This window comes from Taeniopygia guttata, chromosome 2 (genome assembly GCF_048771995.1).
Source record: "Taeniopygia guttata chromosome 2, bTaeGut7.mat, whole genome shotgun sequence".
Lineage (NCBI taxonomy): Eukaryota > Metazoa > Chordata > Aves > Passeriformes > Estrildidae > Taeniopygia > Taeniopygia guttata.
In genome coordinates this window covers 116,180,982-116,203,718 of record NC_133026.1, presented here as the reverse complement: position 1 = coordinate 116,203,718, position 22,737 = coordinate 116,180,982, and the positions used below count along the sequence as shown (strand labels likewise).

Below are 22,737 nucleotides of genomic sequence, written 5' to 3'. Positions count from 1 at the left end.
TGGGCAGCTTCACTGTCAATCTGCACACACCCATAATATGTCCAGAAACAGGCATCAGAAACCTAAATGCAGTAGAGGAATCCCCCCTTCTCTGTTGGTTTCCTGCATACCTCTTTCTGTTCTCTTGTGTTTTCTCCTCTCAGAGCCCATGGAATTAATCTCTCTGTGACTGGAATATTTTTTTTCCTCAATTGCCTCTTCTCTCTGAATACGGAATATTCTCTTTCTTATGTCTTCTTCTCTGATGTGTTTTTCAAAATTCTTGTCCCTGGCCTGTGCCAGCCTTGCCAGGACTCTGAGCCAGCCTGACTGAAAACCATTCTGAGTTTGAGGAGACAGTGGCAATGCCACAGCCGTGCTGGGTGAGGGTTGCTGCCTGAAGCCCTGTCCTGTGTCACTGCCCTGGGTGATGCAGAGCCTGAACAGCTGCTGTGCCCCCATCGTTTGCAAGCACAGCTATGGGCAGCCCTGGCTCCCCTCTCCAGACTAGATTTGGGGGAAAAGGGGAAAAATGAAGGAATTTGATGACAGCACAAGTTTGCTTTTGGATTGAGGTACAGCCTTGGTCCTTTGTCTTTGCAGCAACATGAGCATCTGGAGTCGATGGAAATTGAATCGAGAAGGTGGCCTGGGAACTACTAGTATGGCTTCCATGCTTGGTAGTCAGCAAATCTGCTAAATGAAATAAGCCAAATTCGAGCAACATCCTGTTTCTGTGAGCAAGTGCAACATAGCTATTTTTATTCTCTTTCCACAGAGTGTGATACCAAGTAATTAAATATGACAGGGCATGTCCCACAGCCACAATACAATGAGGGCCATGAGGTTGAGGTCTCACTCAGCAGTAGCAGTGCTGTTTCAGAGAGATCCCAGACTGTCTGCTGTTCCCTTAAAGTGCCTGTGGCAGATCTAGGCTAGCGGAACACCTTGCATTTTTGTAGCACAAAGAGAAAAGGCCTGTATTTTCTTCTTGGTTTTCCAGTTAGGCTTGGACTAACTGGTAACACAGAGTAATAGCCGTGTTAAAATAAATAGCCACATCTACTGAGGAAGTTGAATCTTTGTTCTTCTCCAGAAGGACAAAGACAGATCTACATACCATTAATTACTGATGCAATGGCCCAAGCAAGTTTTCATCAGTCATTTTAAATGTCATTATAGGGGATGGGAGAACTTTCAGAAGACCACTTTTGGAGTGTATATTCCAGTCAGCTCCAGGAAGTCATCTGTATGTAATTTGGAAGCAGAAATTGCATTTATTAAGGAGTCTCCACTTCCAACATGTTGCCTAATGTTACACAAAATTATATGTCACACAGAGCAGATCAAGAGTCATAATAGTTGCACTGGATGAACAGAACGAGTTTCAAAAGGTAGGAAGTCGGTCCTGCAATACATTATTCATGGTTGGCCAAATCAGCTTAAGAAGCTATACATAAGGGAAAAGGGGATAATTTATAGCTTTCTTTACTCTCCAAAAATTCTGACTCGAATGTCGTATTTTCTTTGTGCATTATCTCCTTGCTTAAGCAACCTCTAGAAAGATGTTTCAGGGTATTTGCATTGTATGTTTAAAAGCTTACAATATTTTTGAACAAAACCATTACTATTACTATAAAAACTTTATTGAATTAAAGTATTTTGTTTTGCTGTAACTATCAATTGCTAGTGAGCAGGAAATAACTAGTATTTTTTCTGATGAGGCTGGCATTTTAATTTATTTGCATAGTAAGTCATGCTTAAATGACTTTCTGGCAAAACAGAGAAATGAGGAAAATCCCTAAATGTATCAGTAGTTTTGTGCTGCAGATTACTGCTCCAAGAAGTGCATTCCCTGGACAAGAGGGATAGAATCTATTCATAGCCTTTCTAGACATATAAATCAAAAGTATTTTATTATCGCTAAGTCTGCATCAAAAAACAGGGCACAGACCTTTTTTCAATTACATTAATAAGAGAATCTGAATATTAAAAATGCAAACAGTGCTAAACTTTCACATTAACTTTTACAAAAATTTAACCTATAAATCTCTTGCTGACAGATAATCCAGGTAAGGTTTCTCTATCACCTCTCAGGGTGAAAGACTGTGGTTCTCTCTTGAATAGGAGTTTTAAATTATGCAGCCATTTCTCATGTGTGCTGAATAGGTCATGTTGTTTGTGAGTTAACCTGGTCATAGAAAAAACTCTGAAGATCTAACTTTTTCATGCCTCACTTCCACTTCTCACAATGCCATGTGTCTGTGCCTAATTAATAAATTTTTCTTAAATCTGTTTTTACTTTATCTCGATTTCCTCAGATTCTCAGAAGCTGACCATACTCTGAATTTTCTGCAGCCAAGTATGCTTCATTGAAAGATCAGGGAAGTAAAATCAAAGGATGGGGAAGTACATTTTTTTCACATTGCTCTGACTTTGGGTTGGACTGAGTTGCCCAAATTAAGAGCGTGATAATCACAAACTTCATACAAGAGCAAGAGAGACACAGCTCCTTTCCTTGTGCTTCTTTGCTAATGTTAGGCCACTGGACTGCTAAACTTCAATATTTTGTATAATGAAATGCCCAAGCTTTAGTAAGATTATTTCTATTAATGCATGACCTATCTGAGCCTACCTCATTGAATTTAGCAAACATTTTCTCCAAAGTAACTTTAGTGTAACTAAGAGTCTGGCCATCACCTAACTGACTGTGCACTCCAGGTCACATCAATTCAGCTTTATTTCTAATTTGTATACTTTATTCTAATGGAAAAATATGGTATTTCTTTGCATGTGAACTCTTGACTCAAGTGAAATCATATTCTTCTGGATGTTTTTTTATCTTAACACTTTTATGTAATGGTAAAATCGAAATCCAGTAATTAAATATATGCTATATACATCCTGGACTGTAATTTCATGTTAGTTATCCAGTTGTAACTAAACATTATGTCTTGTTGTTAAAGAGGCAAAGAGATACTTCCTGGAGTGGAAAACAGAGTGTTCTTCCAGATAATGGCAACCTTCTGAAATAAGCTAAACAGAGATACTCCACGGGAGGAGGCATTTATGGGCTAGTACCAGCTCAATATTGAATTATATGTTATGTTAGCAATATATTTGCAGTAAAGCAGCAAATTCAACTGTTAAAAGGAGAAGTGTTGTACAGCGCTTTGTCTTTATATATAATTCAAAGATTTGATTTAGCACTCTGCAATGATTGATCCCAGTGGGACTTCTGACATTTCAGTAATATAAACCAACAACTCGGATGTGCTACCTTTTTTCCCTGCTGTTATTTCTGAAACAGTACTGAGTATGGCAGTGTTTCTGCCAGTAACCATGAGGTGGCACAACGTGCTCAGCAGAACAGCAGCCAAACCTTTCTTTTAATATTCTTTTGTACGTCATATTTCTGGGCTTATTTGGTTTTAATGAGGAAAGACAGGCTGTAAATTAGTTGAGCTTTTAGAAACCCTACTCTATTAGAAAATCAATGACAGAGATACATATTTGTGTGCTTGTATTTTTTGGTGCTTTTCATTCTAATAAATAATAATTTTGAACATTCTGCTACAGGGTGATGTTAAAAATAAAGATCACTGTTCTTTTCCTTTTGTTTTGTTTTGCTTTGTTTGCTTTCAACTACAAAGTCCTGCTTTTAGTGTGCTGACTTTTCGAAGTCTGATTTCTTTTTTTTCCTGAATCTCTTTTTCTGTGCTTGCCTGTCCAAGCTTGATTTTTCCTTTCAGATTACTGTGATGTGAAATAGGTTTTATGAGACTAACTAGCCACAAGCCTAATTTCTTCCTAGCTAGGAAGATTAGGTGCCTTTTAAATCAGATACACATTATACATCTGTTAGATAAACACCTGTTCAGTATTTCCCCAAGCACACAGCTTACCTTAGGTGAAGTCCTAATTCAGATAAGATCTTGATCATAGTGCATGATTTTAATATTTCATAATCAAAAGTACATCAGGACCCATTTATTGAGATCAGCTTTTTGTATTTTCTGGGGTCAGGGGAGGTCACTGGCCACACACACAGGCGAGGTCACAACCACAGCACGGCATAGGTGAGCACCACAGCCCAGGAGGAAGACTTAGAGGCCGGTAAATGCAGCCCCAAAGCACAGCAGGAGAGGGGTTCCATGAGGTTTCCCAGGGCTATTCCTCCTGCTGTGACAGCCACAATTTGGGTGTCCTCCAGAGAGAAGAGAGGTTCCTCCAAACGTCCAAATGCTTGGAGGAAAACTTCCTGCAGCAGCCCAGACATATCCTCCTCTAAAATTCCAGAAAAAAAAAATTATTTGAATTATAAAGTCTTTAGAAACCAAACCATGACTATTAATATATATGTGTGTGTGTGTGTGTGTGTGTGTGTGTGTGTGTGTGTGTGTGTGTGTGTGTATAAGAGCAGCATAGAAGGTTACTCATTATCAGACACCTGAAGATCTGGCTGCAGTTTACAAGCCAGACAGCTTTACCTGCCGAGAGAAAACCCAAAAATTGCAGGGTGGATAATAAACATGAGATCAAGGTTGTTTAAACAAGCTGCTGGCTTGCATTTGCCCCAGCACTTGGGACTCTATGCGCTTGCCACCCGGGTTCTGGCTATGCAGATAAAGCAGTATGAGAACATACCAGTGACATTTTATGAATAGTATGGGCCAACACAGGAAGCTGATTTCTTTGCTCATGTGTAGCACAGTTCTCATTCCAAGTACATCATGTGCTAGGGGATGCTGTAACCCCTTCTTATATATGATGCTCTCCTAATTGGGCAGGTATACAATGTTGTGGAAAGTGAGAAATTAGATTACTCATGAATCACATGCAGCCAACTTAAAATTCTAGCTTCAGCAAGACTGCTTGGGACTGACTTACAGGAGTGTTTTGAATGCATGGTTGGATTTGGGTGTGAGGGTGTGAAATAAATAGGAAACTGGGACAGAAAGCTTGAAGGAGTGATATTGGGTCCTAGAGGAATAAGCAAAACAAGGGGAATGTTTCTTGCATTCCTGGGATTATTTATGCATGGCTGCTGCTTAGTGAGACTATCTTCAGAGTCTGCTGCTGGTTTTGAGAGGCAACAGACCATGCAAGGGCAGCTATTCCACAGAGCTGTTACATCCAGGACTGTGTTGTGTGACTGATGAGCAGGTACTCATGAGGAAGCAGGAATTAAATACAGATCTTTAATTTGTTTAAAATAAAAGATAATCATTCAAACTATGACCTCTGAGAAGAAAGTGGAAATTATGTCAAGAAACCATCATTTATCAGCAGATAAATAAACATAGTTTGTCAGTCTCGGGAAAACAGCACAACTTAAACGTAGTGGTCAAACAGCAAGCAATACAGGCTAGACCTGTGTCCTTAGCTGCTGAATAATTATTTAGGGTCCTGAACAGCCTTGTGTCCCCTTACAGTGAAGCAGGGTGCTGCTGGTAATGCTGGGTGATCAGAGCTGACATGCTGGGAGCACACTGCCTGCATGCAATGCAGCCATAGCTCTAAGGGGCAAACACTGCAGTAGTAGTCTTGATATAAAATGTCTTCTTTATGGGGCCATTTTCACAGATCTGAATTCCCTTATTATCTATAACACATATATTAGTTTGCTCAAGAAGCCTCTGCAAACTAACAAACCTTTCAGGCTGATCCTCAGTTATGGTTGCAGGGATAGTCAGCTCCCTGGGCAGAATTAGGATATAGACCAATTCTTTAGGGCTGCATTGGTGAGGGCACCCTCCACCTTATGCAACCCTAACCCATCTGGCATGACCTCAGGTTGCAACCCGACCACTCTGCTGTAAAAGTGCTATTGTGGTACGCAACAACATAACCCCATCACTGTGTTGGGCACTAAGAAGGTTTCTGTCAAAATGCCCAGAATAGCAGGCGAGAGATGAAGTGATTTGTGAAAAACCTCCTGTTGATGTTGAAGATTTAACATGGAAGGAACATTTTCCCATCCTGAAATTTTTTGTCTAAAAGCTGCCAGGTTGTAATTTGTTATAATTAAACCAGATGAGGCTGATACTGGAAGGAGGCAAGCCAATTAATTTGGGACTTCAATTTTTGTTTTCCACTGTCAAAGTTTGTTAAAGGACCTTGATAGATTGCTGGGTTGGCCTTTTCAACCTGCTAATCCTCACATGAAAGACAGGCAGGCAGCTGGGTGCAGAGAAGCACGTTGCAGTCAGCATTGAGAAAAAGGTAGCATCTGCTAACATGGTGTTTGGAGGTGACAACGGTGTTGCAACCCCTGAGCTGTGGGCAACTGGAGAAAGAGGTGAAACTCAAATTTCAAACATGGAGAAGAGTCTTACAGGCAGCTGTGAACAAAGAAAGCCTGTACTTGAAGTTGATTGGGCTAAAATCTGCCAATTTTTTGGTGCAGAACTACAGGCTTCTTAGTGACCCAAGTATGTGTTCTCAGGTTTTAAATAAGAAAAGTTAGTATTGTCTTGTGCTAACCAGCAACCAGATACCCTAGCTTCAAATTCCAATTAATAATATACAGTAAACACCATTGTCTTAAACAGAGAATGACAGAAAAGGTTGGAACAGACCTCTGGGATCATCGAGTCCAACCTGTGACCAAACACCACCATGTGAACTAGAGCAGGGCATTGAGTGCCACATTCAGCCCTTCCTCAAACACTTCCAGGGATGGTCATTCCACCACCTCCCTGGGCAGCCCACTCCAATGTTATCCCCCTTTCTGTAAAGAAATTGTTCTTGATGTCCAACCTAAACCTCTCCTGGTGCAGTTTAAGACTATATCCTCTCATTTTATCACTAGTTGCCTGAAGAAGATGCCGAACCCCATTTGGCTACAAATTCTTTTCAGAGAGTTGTAGAGAGTCATAAGATCACCCCTGAGACTCTTTTTGTTCAACACAAACAACCCCAGCTCTCTCAGATGCTCCTCAAAGACTTGTGCTCCAGACCCTTCACCAGCTTTGTTGCTCTTCTCTGGACAATGTCACCTGCAGTACTGAAAGCAGTTATTGGATAAAACCAGGTATCAATTCCCATGGATTTAACTGATAGAGCTCTATTGAAAATTATCTATAGTAGGTAATTTCATATATTATAATAATAGAAATAATCTATAATATCATATCTTAACACTAAAAAAAAACACCCTTCAGCCAATCCAAGTGGTAAAGTCTTTCATTTTAGAGAATTCCTTCAGATCAAAATTGAATTTCAAAAAGCTTCAAATTTTATGTAAAAAAATCTCTATAGATATGAAGGAGTCAAATCAATAATTCAACAAATTGTAATATATAATCATGGTATGACTGTCACTGCACCAGGCAAAAATCTGTTAATTTCTTGCTACAGTTTTTGTTTCAGATCCTCAAGACATCAGCCACTCTTTTAAGAAACTGGTTCGGTTTCCTGGCTTAGTCCTTAGGGAACATGTAGTGCCATATTTCTGCAGTTTCATCCCCACTTTTACTGTCAGCTAAAGTACTGTGGCTAATCTGATTCTCTAAAAAACTGGAATTAAACAGAAACTTGGGAAAAGGAAAAAAATTCTAAAAGTTTGAAGGACAGATCTTCAGCTGCCCTAAAGTGTAACAGTATGACTTATTAATGCCACCAGAACAGTTTGTAGCAACTGATAATCTCTGAGGTTTTTCAGATTGTCAGCAAATTCCGTTTTGCAGTACAAACCTAGTCATTTCCTGAAATTGCATGGTTCGGTTAAGCTTAAGAAAACTATCCAAGTTTATTTAGAGAGTCAACATTTATTTCCTACATAGCTGCCTGATCTGGGACTCACCTAACACCTTACTGAAAGTATGTTTTGCAAAAAAAGAGGAACTACTCAAGGCTTCCTACAAAAATGTTTGCCAATATGTCCTACTATATTACAGAACATAGCAATTAACAGTTAAATGTACTTATTATTCTCAATATTTTTTTACCCCAACATGTACAGGTTGATTGATACTATTTTGGGTGTCTCAGTTTAGAAAAGAATGACAGTTTCCTTTGGCATTTCAGTCTGCATTTTGGCTGGTCCCAATGAAGACAAATTTTTCCCAATCAGGATTGTTCTGTTAAGTGAGACAGATGGCACACTCACTGTATTGGCAATGATTCTGAGATTTTAAGTGTATTTGGGATATACTGGCTTGTGTTCCATAGTTAAAAGCGATAGATATTTCAAATGGAAGAGAACTCAGAATTTCTGTGACATGTACACAGTTCTGAAGTACCTACAGAAAGACATGCTTTAGACACATTCAGAAAAATCTGTAGAACATGGGCCAACAGACATGCCTTGGCAGAAGATCAAACATACACTTCCAAACCCCTGCCAGAACAGTGTGTTGAGCCTGAGCCATCAGTGGGGGTGTAGCACTCATTCCTGTTCTACCCACCTGGTCCTGAGGGCAGCAGTGGATTCAGTTAAGTCTTTCATTTGAGGTATATCCAGCCACAGGAACACTAAAGAAGACGTTTTGTTTTAGTTGCCATTTCTTGTTGACTTTGTCTTAATACTTATGTCATACTCAGTTTCAGGGAAGGTTAACTGGAGTTCAGGTTGTGTTTTTTCCAAAGTTGGTGAGGTCTTTAAGTAAACCAGCTGGAAAGCAGGTGGATGTACCACTAGACTTGTCACCTGAAAATATTAGACTCTACTTCCACTGTATTTATTAGCATCCCCAATAGGTTCTTTTTGGTAAATTACACTAATTTTAGGAAGGAAAGAATCAAGACAAGCTCTCTTCTAGCTCTCATCTGCTCAGACTTGAAAATACACAATAGCAGAGAAGACTGTAAATTTAGGACCTGAATATTGTTTAGATCAGCTGAAGATTTCTTAGGGTATCTATGGAGGAATTTGTTTGATCTGTTCCATCTCTGGTGCAGAGGTAGAGAAACACGTGCCAGAAGGAACAGCCTTCCTGGCTGTCTCCCCAATGAAACATTTAAGTGATAAAAGTGCAAAACCACAAACAGACTCAAAATCCTCATGATGTTTCTGCTCAGTGTTGAGGCACATAGGCTCTGCAGAGAGATGAGACTCTCTGGGGCATACAAATCTACTCAGCACTTTATATTGTAATTAAGATGAAAGAAACAAAGTGTTCTGTTAAAAAGACCGCCAGCTCTCCAGAGAAAATAGCTTTGTGTATCACTTTATGCTAGTGGTGACAGAATAGAAAACAAAGTACCACAGTTACATACATGTTCTTTGTCTAGAAGTATTTACAAATAACTTTACAAAATTTTACACGCATTTTTTCAGTTTTGCTTGTTTACTTTTAAATTAAGAGAAAATTAGTCCCCAGAGGCTTCTAAGGCTTCAGTTGGTGCCTTGTACTGTACATTCATGCTTGGCTTCTTCCTGGGAGAAGGGAGGAAAGGAGTTTAAAAATGTGCAAATCACAGACATCTAAACAGCCCTGGGTGTAAGGGTTCCTAGAGATGGACATCCATTGAGCACTTGTCCTACTTCTCTTCAAGCTAGAGACAGCTACTCAAGATGAAATTGGGGCAAAAGAGATAAGGAAAGGAGGAGTCATATATCAATTGTAATAATTAGGTGAGTACATTAGTACTTGAACCTCTGGGTAAAAAGAGTCATACATCAATTCCTACTGCATTCAGCAGTTCAAACAATGCGAAGAGTGGACACTGTGAATTCTAAAGACAGCATTGAAATGATCTCTTGATCACTGTTAGGGTTTGACTCCTGCTGCGTATTTTGGAGTCAAAATTACTGTTTACTGACACAATCTTGACCAGGCACAGTATGATCCTCTCAGTCAAAAAATACTAAACTTTTGAGAAAGATGCACCCTCCTCCTAGTTTTCACAAGTTGTTTTCTTTTCATGCCTCAACACTAAACATTGTAAAAATACTGAAATTAAAAAAGAAAAAAATTTACAATTTACAGCTGTCCATATAAGTAAATTATTTAAAAATTCAAGATCATCTACAAGGATCTATGAAATAACAACGCTGATAATGACACTGAGCCTGTGGGAAGAACAATCCACACGCCGTGAGGAACAGATGTGGTGAGTTTCTTCCAGAACGATGAGCCACAAGGTTGGTCTTTTTTTCTAAAATCTGTTTCTTCAGCTACAGCAGCAGAAGTCTTGAGTCCATGGTTATTACTTACTTCGACCTAAAAAGCAGGATATAAGAATTACTTACAAATGAAGACCTATTTTGTTTATCTTCTAATTTATAAGCTGTAAATTCATACAAGCTGGGAGGTTAGTAACTATTGAACAAGTGGATAAATCTCACGAGGTCAATAATTTCATCAGCTGTGAGACTCACCTATATGGTCAAGAATGAATGGCTGGGTACAAAGCAGTAGCTTTGTACTATGCATACCACAAAAGCAGAAAACATTTGGGAGAAGTCCCATAACTGGTAAAGCTCATACAATAATAGATTCATTTTAGCATAATATATTTCAACAGCATGAGACATATTTTCACCCAGCTATAAAATTCTGATGTGATTTGATCACAAACATGAACATTTGAGCTGTTTATAGACCTCACCACAGTGACACATCTGCTGAATCTATGTATTCTCACATGACTCCCTGTAACCATTTTCACTTGTGTAATCTTGGAAAATCTGTGTTGGTCTTTCAGAGCAATTTAAAGGTGGGTAAAGTCTCAGGAGAAGATACAAACAGGACAGGATCACACAGATGTATCACGGAGTAGTGACCTCTCCACTGGCACCATTTCTCATATAGTGGATCAATTCCACAAGCACAAATTAGTATTGTTCTTAAAAAGGCTAGGGACATGCCAAATTGGAATTAGGGATTCAGTGTCTGTCCAGACAGAGTTGCTCAAAGCTGTAGTAGTTTTATTTTATTTTATTATTATTACTACTATTACAATTATAATTAAAATTTTCATTATCATATTAGTACATTGTTCTCATTATAGCACAATTATATTATCTTATTAACATGTATTATAATATAATTATTATTAATAATAATAACCTCTAATGCAAGCCAAAATGTAGCTTCTTATTTTTTCCTGCTAGCCACAATGCTCCTCTCTTTTCCACAAATCAGTACATGAAGTGTTTCTAAATATTACTGAGCAACCTGGCTGTTGATTCTGTGATTCAAACAGGCACAACATATGCTTTATAGACCATATGCTTTAGGCAAAAAGGGAACACAATGATTTTTTTCGTACTCCCCCTGTTGTCTCCTGCCTTAAACACATCTTAGTTGAAGCTGCATGGCTGAGGGCAAAGATCCTGCTTCTCCTTGTCCCATAGCCTAATGGAGTTACAGGCAGAACAAAGAACAAACAGGAAAGACATGATCATTAGTATTTGGATTAAAAATTGTTCCCCATGGGAACAAGTTCAAATTTAACTTCTTCTCAGAGGTGAGAAGGAAAACTAATCTTAGTCTTGCTAATCATTAATAGTTACGGGAGCACTAAGCAGACATTATACTGAATGTGAGCACTTGATAAAAGCAGACTGTCTTCATAGCTTGGATGAGACCACAGAGCCTTGTATTTTAGTTAATTTTTGAGTAAAATAAGAGAAATAAAAGGGATGAGAAAAAGGGATATATGGCCAAGCTTTCATCTATAAAGTAACATTTATAAAGGCTTTTAATGAATTTTTGCAAGCATTATTCATGTTCAGTTCTAAGAGAATTCTCTCAGAAATGGAGTTTTGCACAGCCTAGACACCAGAAGTCACTTTTTAGAGACACTTAAAATTTTCAGACTGTATATAACTGATACATATAGCAATTAACTTATCAAAAGAAGTCAAGAAGGCTAATGTGCTGCAGAGAGATAAGCATCTGCAAAGTTCTGGCACAATCCACTGACCAAATTATTTCCAGCAATTTGGCTTTTAATTCAGAGTTTGATCACTGACATTAGTTCCCTTCCAGCTTAGATAAAAGTCCTCTATATAGTTCAGTACATACTACCAAAACATCAATAAAGAAGGAAACCAAATATAATTTCTGTCCCAATTTTATACTACTTGAAGCAATAAAGAGGCCAGAGAGGGCCCTCCCAGCAGTACAAGGATAGACATTTATAGGAGATGGGAAGATAATTTTCATTCTCCAGTATTGTAAGATCACCAACAACTCCCAAATCCCTTGAGCTACTTATCGAAAAACTCCTATCAAGAACAAATTATCAGATGCTGTGACTTTTCTCCTGAAAACAAATGAATACATTTTGCAGGAATGTATTTGTAAATATTTCATGAATATGTCTTTTATTCTCTTCTTTAATTATAGTAAGTTTTCTAAGAAAGTACTAAACATTTATGCACTTGATGCTTAAAGCTAGTCTGAAGGCAGGTTTAGAGATTAAAATCTTTTATGGAGAGGTGTAAATGTTGCAGGTGTGGCCTTCTTGCTCATGAATATCAATTTAACTTTTTAGTCTGGCAGCTTATTCAGAAGGTTAAAACCCCATTTTGCAGTCATCTTTAACACAGAAAATGCAGCAAAATAGACTTAATGAAATATTACTAAAGAAATGTAGATTCAATGTAGAGCATATACTTAGTCAAAAGTCAGAAAGTTCATAACTTTGTTTAGTTGTCTCAATGTGTTATTTGCTCCTGTTCTAGTATACACCATAATTTTGAACCTTCATATTCTAGAATATTTAGAAATTTTTTTAGCAAAATTTTGTCTCTGTTTATTTTTTGCAAATTGAATGCTGCATCATGAATAAAATATATTATAAAAACCTGCAAAATTTAATAAAGTCACAAAGTTTAGGTGTCAAGTTCCAACTCCAAAAATTTTTTAGCAATTGTCCATTTTAAATTAAAACTCCTAGCACGTACACACATGCATACACCAGGAAAAAACCTTCAACCCATTCTAATTGTGTTAACTGATAAGTAAAATAGAGTCATTAAATCAGTTTCAGTCAATTAGCTGTGTGTGCATTTCATGCTGCATTTAAGAGGCATGAAAGGCCCAAAGGTAAATTTAAAGACAGAGAGCAACATCACAACAAGTTCCAGCCATAAAGAATATCCAAATTAACAACTTCTGGTTTACCAATAATACTTTGAAAAACCATCTCCTTGAAGTTATATGAGCTTCTGCCAAAATGACTAGTAATGTCATCCCATATCCAATTTTTTTCCAGATAAAAAGAATACATGCACATTTAACCTTATTCACTAGGTAGCAAAGCACAAAGAGTCTACAAAAATGATTTTTATGGTGCAAAAAAATAAGTAATGACAAAGAGATTATTAACTTCCAGTGAAAATCTACAGATAGATTTTAAGATGACAAGCAGTTTTTCAGCAAAACTTTTTCTTTCAGTAGCTAGACAAGTAATAACTACTGCTTTTCTATAAATGGGTTGATCTCATTAAGGTTCCTGCAGCCGCAGAATCTCTAAACCAGCTCTTTTCTTGCTAAAAATGCAGCAAGGAGGCAATTCGATCCTTCAGTGAGAGCCTCTCCCTGCGTTAAGATGAGGCATGATGTGGCAGACATGGTGATATCTCCTAATCCTTGCTTTAGCAGATATGCCACCAATGACAAAGTGTCCTTACTCAAATTTGTTATGTGGATTAATTTTTAATTAAGTTCTAATTAAAATGTAATTAAATTATCAGTAATCTGATGCCCAAATTATTTTAGGAGAAGGTTAGCTTTCAGTTCAGTTCAGTTAGAAGGATTAATGTGGTCCATGGGACCAGAACCTTACCTACAGGCTTTACAGGCTTTAACTCAACATGTTCCTGGGGGGGCTGTCGGTAGGAGTATGTGTCAAGTCCACCTATGAAATCAACTGAAAATACAACAGTTCCAGAAATGAACAAATGGAAATGAAAATATGTCAACTCAAAAAGAAACGTGGGCAGATTATGTTTAAAAAGAAAAAAAAACTTCACGCACAGGTTTGCATACAAGAAATAAACCAAGCAGATAAAGATGCTGTGGAAACTGCTTACAGGAGGTTCTGTCTTCCTTGGGGACTACTTAGCCCCGTGCCTGGAAAGACAGGCAGCAGTTGGATGAGCAGACATGCACACTCATGCCAGTGTGTGTGCAAAAGGAGCATTCATGGATGTGCAGAGCATGTAAAGTGAAACCACTGTGGGGTAAAATAGCTGATTCTCATTAGGGCAATCGGGCAATCGCAGTATATATATATATATATATATATATATATATATATATATATATATATACCCATAATTTAATAATTCCCCTTAAACTCCTTTATAAGTGTTTAGAAATTTAGGCAATGGAAACAGTTTAGCTTGTGAACCTAATTTCACCTTAACTCTACAGGCTCAATGGACTTGTAGAAAAGCATCAACAAAAATCAAAGACATAAGAGTTGAGTTAAGAATAAACAAGTGACCACTAAATATGAAAATGCAGCAGCATCTTCTCTGGATGGACTTGTGGGGTCAGGACACCTTTTCAGAATCCTTCCACTTTCTATGTCAGAAATAATGTGCTCCTGAGAAGTTTTTAGTTCCTTCTATGATAATAATGATTTTTTAAAAAGACATTTTAATCTCAGTCTTGTATTTTGTTATTTTGGTAAAATTTTAAGCAGCTCCAAGAGGCCACAATTTCATGCTATCCTAGATATCTTAAAAGCAGGTTAGTGGAAAAGACGATTCTGTTGATTTCAAAGGGCCTTTTGCAGACATGTCCAGAGCTGACAAATCCACAGTACAGTAGAATTCTTTGGTCTCATGGAAAGCAACGTTCTTCACTTGTTTATATATAGGCATATAGACGAAAGTCCTAAGCAGAATTTTGGTACTCATTATGCTAATTGCTGAATGAGCAATGAATGGAAAAGCAGTTCTTTCCCAGTCAATGTGTGCACTAGGTAGACCAACAGAGAGTGCTTATCCAGGGTGAGGCAATGAGGAAATGAGGCTTAGAGACTGACAGACTAATGAAATACCCACTGAAATCTGTGGAAATGCTCCTGATTTCAGTTTGCTTCTCCTCCTGAGTCCAGAAATGGCTGAAAATTGACCTTGATGTACTTCAATCATACAGCATCACCTCTTAACCAAGAATGTTCTCTTAAAACTTCCTGAGCAGGACATAATGTGCTGAAGAGCTCGCCGAGCCTGGGTGTCTGCCCCAGCCTATCTGCAGCTCTCCTTCAGAATGTTGTCACTATACACCATAACATGCATCAAAATTTACTTCAGCACTAGTGGGCTCAAATCCTAACAGAGGAAATAGTTGCAGATGAACTGTTGTAGAAGTTGATTGTTAAGTCTCAGAATCACAGAATGGTTTGGGTTGGAAAAGTCTTTAAAGGTCATTTAGTTCCAACCCCTCTGCCACAGACAGGGACACCTTCCACTAGAGCAGGCTACTCAATCAACCTGACCTTGAACACTTCCAGAGATGGGGCATCCAACTTCTCTGGGCAATCTGCTTCAGCGTCTCCTCAGTTTCACAATAAAGAATTTCTCCCTAAAACCTAGTCTAAACCAGCTCTCTTTCAGTTTGAAGCCATTCCTCCTCATCCTGTCACTACATAAAAAAGTCTCTTTCCATCTTTCTTGTAGGCTCCCTCCAGGTACTGGAAGGCCACAATTAGCCAACCCTGAAGTCTTCTCTTTTCCAGGCTGAAAAATCCCAATTCTCTCCTAGAAGCCTTTCCTTATAGGAGAGGTGCTCCATCCCTCTAATCTGCTTGGTGTCCCTCCTCTGGATGTGTTTTAACAGATCAATCTCCTTCATTTGCTGGAAACTTCAGAGCTAAATGGTAGATGTTTAATGTGGTACATATTTACAAAATAATATTTTAGAAGACATCATATCCACAGTGGGGTTTAGTTTTGGTGTTTTCGTTTGTTTTTTTTTTTTTTTTTTGGTGATGCATTTCAGTGTAATGTGATTTCCAATGATCTGGAACCTTTTGTCTTTTTTTTTTTTTTTTAATTTTTTTTTTTTTTTTTTTTACTGAGCACATGTTAACACAAGAAGCTAAAATAATGTTTTTGAGGCAATTCACCACTTCAGAACCTCACACCATTCCTCTCAGGAATCACAAGCATTATCTCCAATTGTAAGCAGAGAGAGAATTTAAAGTAACTTGCCTTTCTACCAACAAATCTTTTTGAGTAAGAAATGAAGTTGAGATGTATTAATGATTGACAATATAGACGTGTCTTTATTCTGACAAGGAGAATATATTTAATAGCACAATCCAGCAAGTGTTGAAATGAGCTGCTCAAGCCTATTTAGCTGAGGCTTTCTCTTTTGCAATCCAAGATATCTTATGCAGTATTAAAGCTGAAGTTCACCTTAGAATTTATTTCAAGTTCATTCTCAAGGAAAGAAGCTGTTCTATCACACAGAGCAATGGAATGTGCCATTTTTCATTATGCACTCTATTTTATGGCTTTTAGCTCTTTAATTTGAAGATTTGTCATCAATTATTTGAATTATAAGTTACTTCTAGTTTTAAAAATAATTTTGATTTTATCTGGTATTTTTGTCCCTTACAATTAACAGTCTTCCAAGACTAAGACCACAAGTGGCCATTAAACGTAGAAAATTGAATTTTTATTTTCATTGGAAGCAAAGACATTATTATGCTCATTTCAATCTAAGCAGGCATCAAATATCTTAAAACTTTACACTGAATGAACTTTTGGATGCATACAAACCTCTATTTAATTGGTCAGCTGTAAATAACAGCAACATTTATGTAGGTTTTCCAAGAGGAAAATATTGGTTTAGGGATGATATAAAATTATTGGTTTTGTTTATTTCTGCCTGGTTAATGGATTATGGATAATTTCTGCCATAGAGTCACAGGACTACATTAAATAGCTTCAGACAGTTGCATAAGCCTGGAAGAAAGTTCAATTAAAAAACTGTGTTCTGTACAGTTCTATAGTACTATGCTTTAAATTAAAAAACAAAACAAAAAAAAAAAAAAAACCAACTCAAACCAAACCAACAAGTACAACTTGTCAGCAGTAGGAGCAGTAGGGATATTCAGTCAGTAAATAAAAAACACCACATGTAGTCCAGTCATTAACTACAGTCACACTGAGAGAAACTTAAAATCCTAGGGAGAGGATTTTTTAGCATCCCACAGATAATAGCAGGTTACAGCAGAAGCTGGTTATTTTATCTGCAGCTGGCTGCAAAACATGATCCCTATTCCCAGGGAATTGCTCTCTCCTTGTGCCACCTCAGTTTTGCTGGTCATGCTGGATGCTTAACGGCCAGTGTGAAATGTTCCTTTAGAGTTCACTACCTGCTGTGCTTGGAAGTGCAAATGTGTGCTGGCTGGCCACAGCAGGCAGTCCATTAAAGCGATGTTCATTCATTCATGGGCCATATCAGAGCAGCGGCTGTCATAATCTGCCTGAGTGAGAGAAGTGCAGTATGATGCTGGCTGAAGAAAGTGTATCCACTGTCATCAGTAATTTTGAGGGTTATTCTTTCCTAGACAGATGACATTTTGGGTTGCCTTACTAGTATTTATCCAGTGCATTCACCCATATGCAAGTTAAAATTTGCTTTCCTTTGAAGATAGCGTTAAAGAATCAGAGCTCAGAAAAAAACAATCCTTTCTCCTTTTCCACCCTCTCATCTGGAATTCAGCTTCTCTGGCAATATCCCATTGACCTGCTGGCAGGCCCTGTGCAAACAGCTGCCAGAGATTGTCAGCTCATTGGAATATTACTAATTTTTTTCCTTCAAACTTGGAAAATTCTAAGCATGTCTGGAGGTGCAGGGTATGAACCGAGCAGCAATATGGCAATAGCATAGTTCTTAGAAAATGCTGCAGTTTCTTAGCCTGGAATACCTTATGTTCTATTTCTGCTTGCTTCCCCATTTTATAAATGGGAATAAACCCCAAAGCTGATGGCTCAAATGGTTGGCATCTCCCCTTTCCAAAAGAGAGGCAGACTAACAGGTGTTTAAATTTGTATTTTTACCTGCAGAAGATTTTCTTAACCTATGGGGTTCCAAATACTATAAAGTATTTTCCTTGTACTGAGATTTTTTATTGAATGGCAATATATCAATGCAATTACATTCATTAAGAAAAGGCATGCAACTGAAGAGGGTGTAACACACAGAAAAAGAAACAAAAATCAGTTTGGAATGGGAAGCAAAACTGGGGTTTGATGATAAGTCAGTGCTACATGCATGAAGTCCAAACTTTGGACTTTCCAATGTTTGTACTTGTAGCTTATAAAAACTTTTCAGATAAGCATGTTCTTTCCTGATAAATCTGCTTTTTCCATTGCCTTCCCTCCTCAAGAGATGCACTGCCCTTACACCCTTCAGTGCACAATCAGACTGACCCAGTTATCTCTCTGGAGCCAATACTACCCATTTTCCCCTCTTCATACTAAGCCTGAGCACCTAAGTCTCAAGCTATGTAGCAGAAGCATCACACATTCCATTGGCTTCTCACTTATGCAGAGGACTAAGGAGGGAAAATATGTGCAGGACAATTAAGCAAGTGAGAAGAAGAGACACCAGTAATCATTTGTGGCCCTCTGATTGCTGCTCTGTCTCTATAAAGTACTGGCAGATGGTAATCAGGTTAAAACAGGATAAAGTGGTAGAAAATTACTAAAAGACAACCTTTTACCCAAGTTTTTATTACTGGAAGCTAGAAGGGGAATATTTCATTGTCCCACAGTAATTATTAAGATATTTGCACCAGATTTTCTTCCTAGTCTTCAACAGTGGGATAGATCATAATTTTAAAAACTTCTCTGCCTTGTAACATGGAAGTACCACACTTCTCTACAGGGCTGCACTGAAAGAAGGATCCCCTCAGAAGGTGCCTTAGAAAGGGCACTGGCATGGAAATTTTATATATGATCTTTGCTACTGAAACTCTGTTCTCATTTTACCAGTAATGCGACACCCAAGATATCAATATAATTTATTCTCCAAGGAATATGACTGTCCAGTAAGACAAAGGAAGTATGAAGAAGATCCAAGATGTTAGGAAATGAAAACTGTTCAAACCTTCTTAACCCAGACCTCCCCAGTAATTTCAAATATGAAAGTATCTTTCAAAAATCTTCTCTGTGCCATGCCTTTGAAAGCTATTTACAGCCATACTATCCCACTACTAAACCTAAGTGGCAGGCTGTCTGATTATAGTATTTTGCTGGTTTTTTTCCCCCTAAAAGTAATGAATGTTCCCTATTTTTAAAAATAAGTATTTTTTGATTGCTTTCAAGTCATTAAGGACTCCTGGCCACTACATGGTAAAAGTTCCTAGAAAAGTATGGTTATCACACAAAAGGCATGTAGGAAAATATTTACTATCAAGTAATTTACTACAAGTTCATTATCACTATTTTAGTATAAAGAAAAATATATACTTTACATTGCAGGTATGTATAAATTGCTTCCCTTAGGCTTTAGAAAACATTTATTTTTCCTGACATGGTGCTATCTGCCATGAAGTTGATGAGAAGTAGTTTTCTATTCTGCTTTAAAGTGTTATACTGTACTCTAAATATCTATCAGCTTGGGCAACAACCATCCTGTATATCTCAGCATAGATGGCTGTGACTTATGTTATCTCTCAGCAATGCAATTCAAACTTAGTATGTCTGTTGATACATTTTCTTCCTTCATAGGTTTCTATATTTTTCTGTTCCTAATTTTAATAAAAATTTTAACATTCTAGTTAGAATATTAATATATGGAAGTCATATTTAAAAGCATTTCAAATAGATAAAGCTTGCTTTTTTTTTTTTTTTCTGAGGCTTGTACTTAAAGGTGCAATTGCTAGTTCTAGTCTGAGATTTCAAACACAGTGAAGGGTAGCTTTCTTCCTGAAATGACCAAAGTAAATTGTAAACAATTCTAATTTAAACTTCCTAGATAATTTTTAATACAGTGAGAAAATTAGAGATGCAAAATTGGTAAAAATTAGTCTTCACTAATTAATTATTTTCCCCTTTCTGGCACCCTTTTTGATCTTTTCCCTTTTGGTGCAGAATGTTCTGTGATTCCCTCTTTAAGTTACTATACTGCCTATGTAGAAATTAACCCTGCAAAGGAAAAATAAGCCATGCATAAAAGACATTAAATGCCCAGAAACTACATTTATCAATTACATTCGCACAATATTGGGAGAGAAAAATGTCATTGAGTTCTATCCACTAATCCATCGAATCTATCCAATAAAATGGCAACTCAAATAGTCCCAAGACTATTTTACAGAAGGCTGTTACAACTTCAGGCACACCTCCAGACATGTGATCTTCACAATAAATGTGTCCAAGTTGACTTCAAAAGAGACACAACTCTGAATCTGCTTTTTGAAGTTATGCTTTGATCTTTTTTTGGTATTCTGATTCAGGGATACTTGCTATGTATTAGTGTGTCTTTATATTACTGCTGAGTTTGAAGCCATAAACTACAGCATTCTTTCAAACATGTTCAGTGCAGATCTCAGACTGACTGGAATTGATCTATTCCACTTACAGTTCATTGCAAGGTTGCAGGTTAGTTGTTTTGTTCTTTCAAGATGTTAGGTTTTTTTTCCCCTATCACTGGAGTCCCACAGGGCTCTGTTCCTGGCCTGACTTTATTTGTATCCACAGAATTTCTTTTGGCTTCTGTTATTTGTCAGTATGATCTAATTATTTATCTTTGAGGCAACACTTAAATATTTATACCTGCCTTGTTATTATACACCCAGGAATACCACAGCTGCTTAACTACAAGGCACTGATATTTTAGTGTGAGAGATTAGTGTTCCCTATTTTTAAAATTAATGCTGAACCTGTTCAACCCCAATGAATAATTAAAGAAAAAAATCATAGAGAAAAGTATTTGCAAGATCAAATACATGACATATCAGAACACGTGACATTTGGAAGAAAGGATTTCTTTGTATTGAAGAAAGTTCACATCACGCATTCACAGAACATTAATTTTATTTTTAAAAAGTAGGTTACAGGACTGGAGGGATTCTTCTTATCACTGGGTGATTCTGGATTTTCCCAGCTTCCCACCTTCCTAGGGATGAAAGGCTTTTTCTGAAATTTGCTACTATCATCCTCTGTGACATGATATTTGCTCCATGTGTTTGTATCTTTGTCTCACAAAAAGTGAAGTGAACCAAGGGCCTTCAGGAGAGTGTCTGTGTTCATTACATAGCACAGGGTGCAAGCCAGAGAGGGAAGGAGCTGCCAACCTGCCCAAGCAGAGTCTGCAGTGGGGAGGAGCAAACCTGGCAGGACTTAAGAGACAATGGAAAGAACTTGGGAGGCCAAGCAGAATACCTGCAAATCAAGAAGCCAGAGACTTGGCTGAGACTCAAATGGTCCTCCAACTACATAGACATAGAAAACAATGAAGGAAATGCTACAAGCCTCCCATTTCTGTTCTGTATGATGCAGTAACTTTGAGTTTTTCCATTTTAAATGTGTGTGCTGGTGTTTTTCAGCCCAAGTAAATGCACTATTAAGTTCCTCATTCCACCCCAGAATGTATGACCATCAAACATTTTAGAGCCATTGTGGATATATCTGCTGAGTTTACTGCTTAATCACATCCAAGTGCATCCATGAGTACCCATTTTTCTCTGTGAGTGTTTCTCTGCAAATGAGGAAATTTATTGCTCCTCATATTTTTATTCCTTTTTTCCCCCCTGGTCTATCTTCACCTTCAAGTCAACTTTCTCATCTCTTAATATTGCTTTTGGATAGAGATTACCATCTTTATCACCAACTCAAATTAGTTCTTTAACACCCCAAAACATAAAATGACTACTTTTTCAGCTTTGAAAATAGAGCTGAGAAGGTAGAGTATTATAAAATGGGAGCTTACAATAACTAGTGGTCTTCTCATATATGATGGGGTGAAAAAAGAAATATCACATGTATTAGCAAACATGATGGTTAGGAAAATGGCTTTCTCGTTGTTAGAAAGTGGCATCATTCTATATTAGGAGAAAGATGAATGTCTGGAGTAGAGTCTGTAACAGGATTAACACTCACTTTGAAGCCACCAGTGAATCAATCTGCTAATGAAAAAGAAAGATAATGGAATACTGCCCTCAATCATTACAAAAAACTCTCCCGGAAGAAAGATGAAATAAAAATACACTTTTCAGAAAACCTTGTAACTCTAAAACTTCAGTCATCCAAGACAAAAGATTTTTGTGATTAAAAAGGAAAAGAGAATGAGTAGAAATCAATGCCAAGGAATAAGAGCCATCATATAAATGGTGAGAGCCACACAGTATCGCTTAATTTTGCTGTACCTAGTCTGTGATACTGAGAAAAACACAGATGAACTGTGATTAAATTTCTGCTAGCAAAACCAAATGTATATTTACTGATTCAAGACAAAAGAATGTCAAATGAAGTTTGAAGTGAGTCCAGCTATGATCCAAATCACAGAGCACTGGTAAGAGAAAAACTTGTTATGATACAGAGTTAATAAAGAACATCAGCAATACAGACTAAATGCAATAAACATAATGTAGCCTTTTTGAAAAACAGCTTTTCTAGGAGCAAGTAATATATTTTATTTGACCGACTGGCCCAGCTGGAAAACTATAACAGCTATATTTCTTGATTTATTAAGACAACACCTCTTGCTATAAATCTTGCTTATATTATGTACTGAAACCATTAAGGCTGTTGAAATAGCACAACAATAAAATTTAAAAAGCACAACATATAGACAACAAGTCAAAGTTTAAAACAGGAGGAATTTA

At 37.5% G+C, this 22,737-nt stretch overlaps 1 protein-coding gene across 7 annotated transcripts in view; it reads right to left on the bottom strand.

Annotated features, from left to right (window-relative positions):
* Positions 1-9,136: 9,136 nt before the first annotated feature.
* NKAIN3 (sodium/potassium transporting ATPase interacting 3) overlaps positions 9,137-22,737 on the bottom strand; it is a 332,888-nt gene continuing 319,287 nt past the window's right edge. For 4 of the 7 annotated variants that reach the window (XM_072924691.1, XM_072924690.1, XM_030266262.4 and 1 more), the window contains one exon: positions 9,137-10,148. Coding sequence is in view for 5 of the 7 variants with exons in the window: in XM_072924690.1 (XP_072780791.1) it covers positions 10,135-10,148 (14 nt within the window). In the remaining 2 variants the exon portion in view is untranslated. Of the gene's footprint in view, positions 10,149-13,725; positions 13,810-22,737 lie in introns of all 7 variants that reach the window. The other 3 variants (XM_072924689.1, XM_030266260.4, XM_072924692.1) reach the window with 1 other exon arrangement.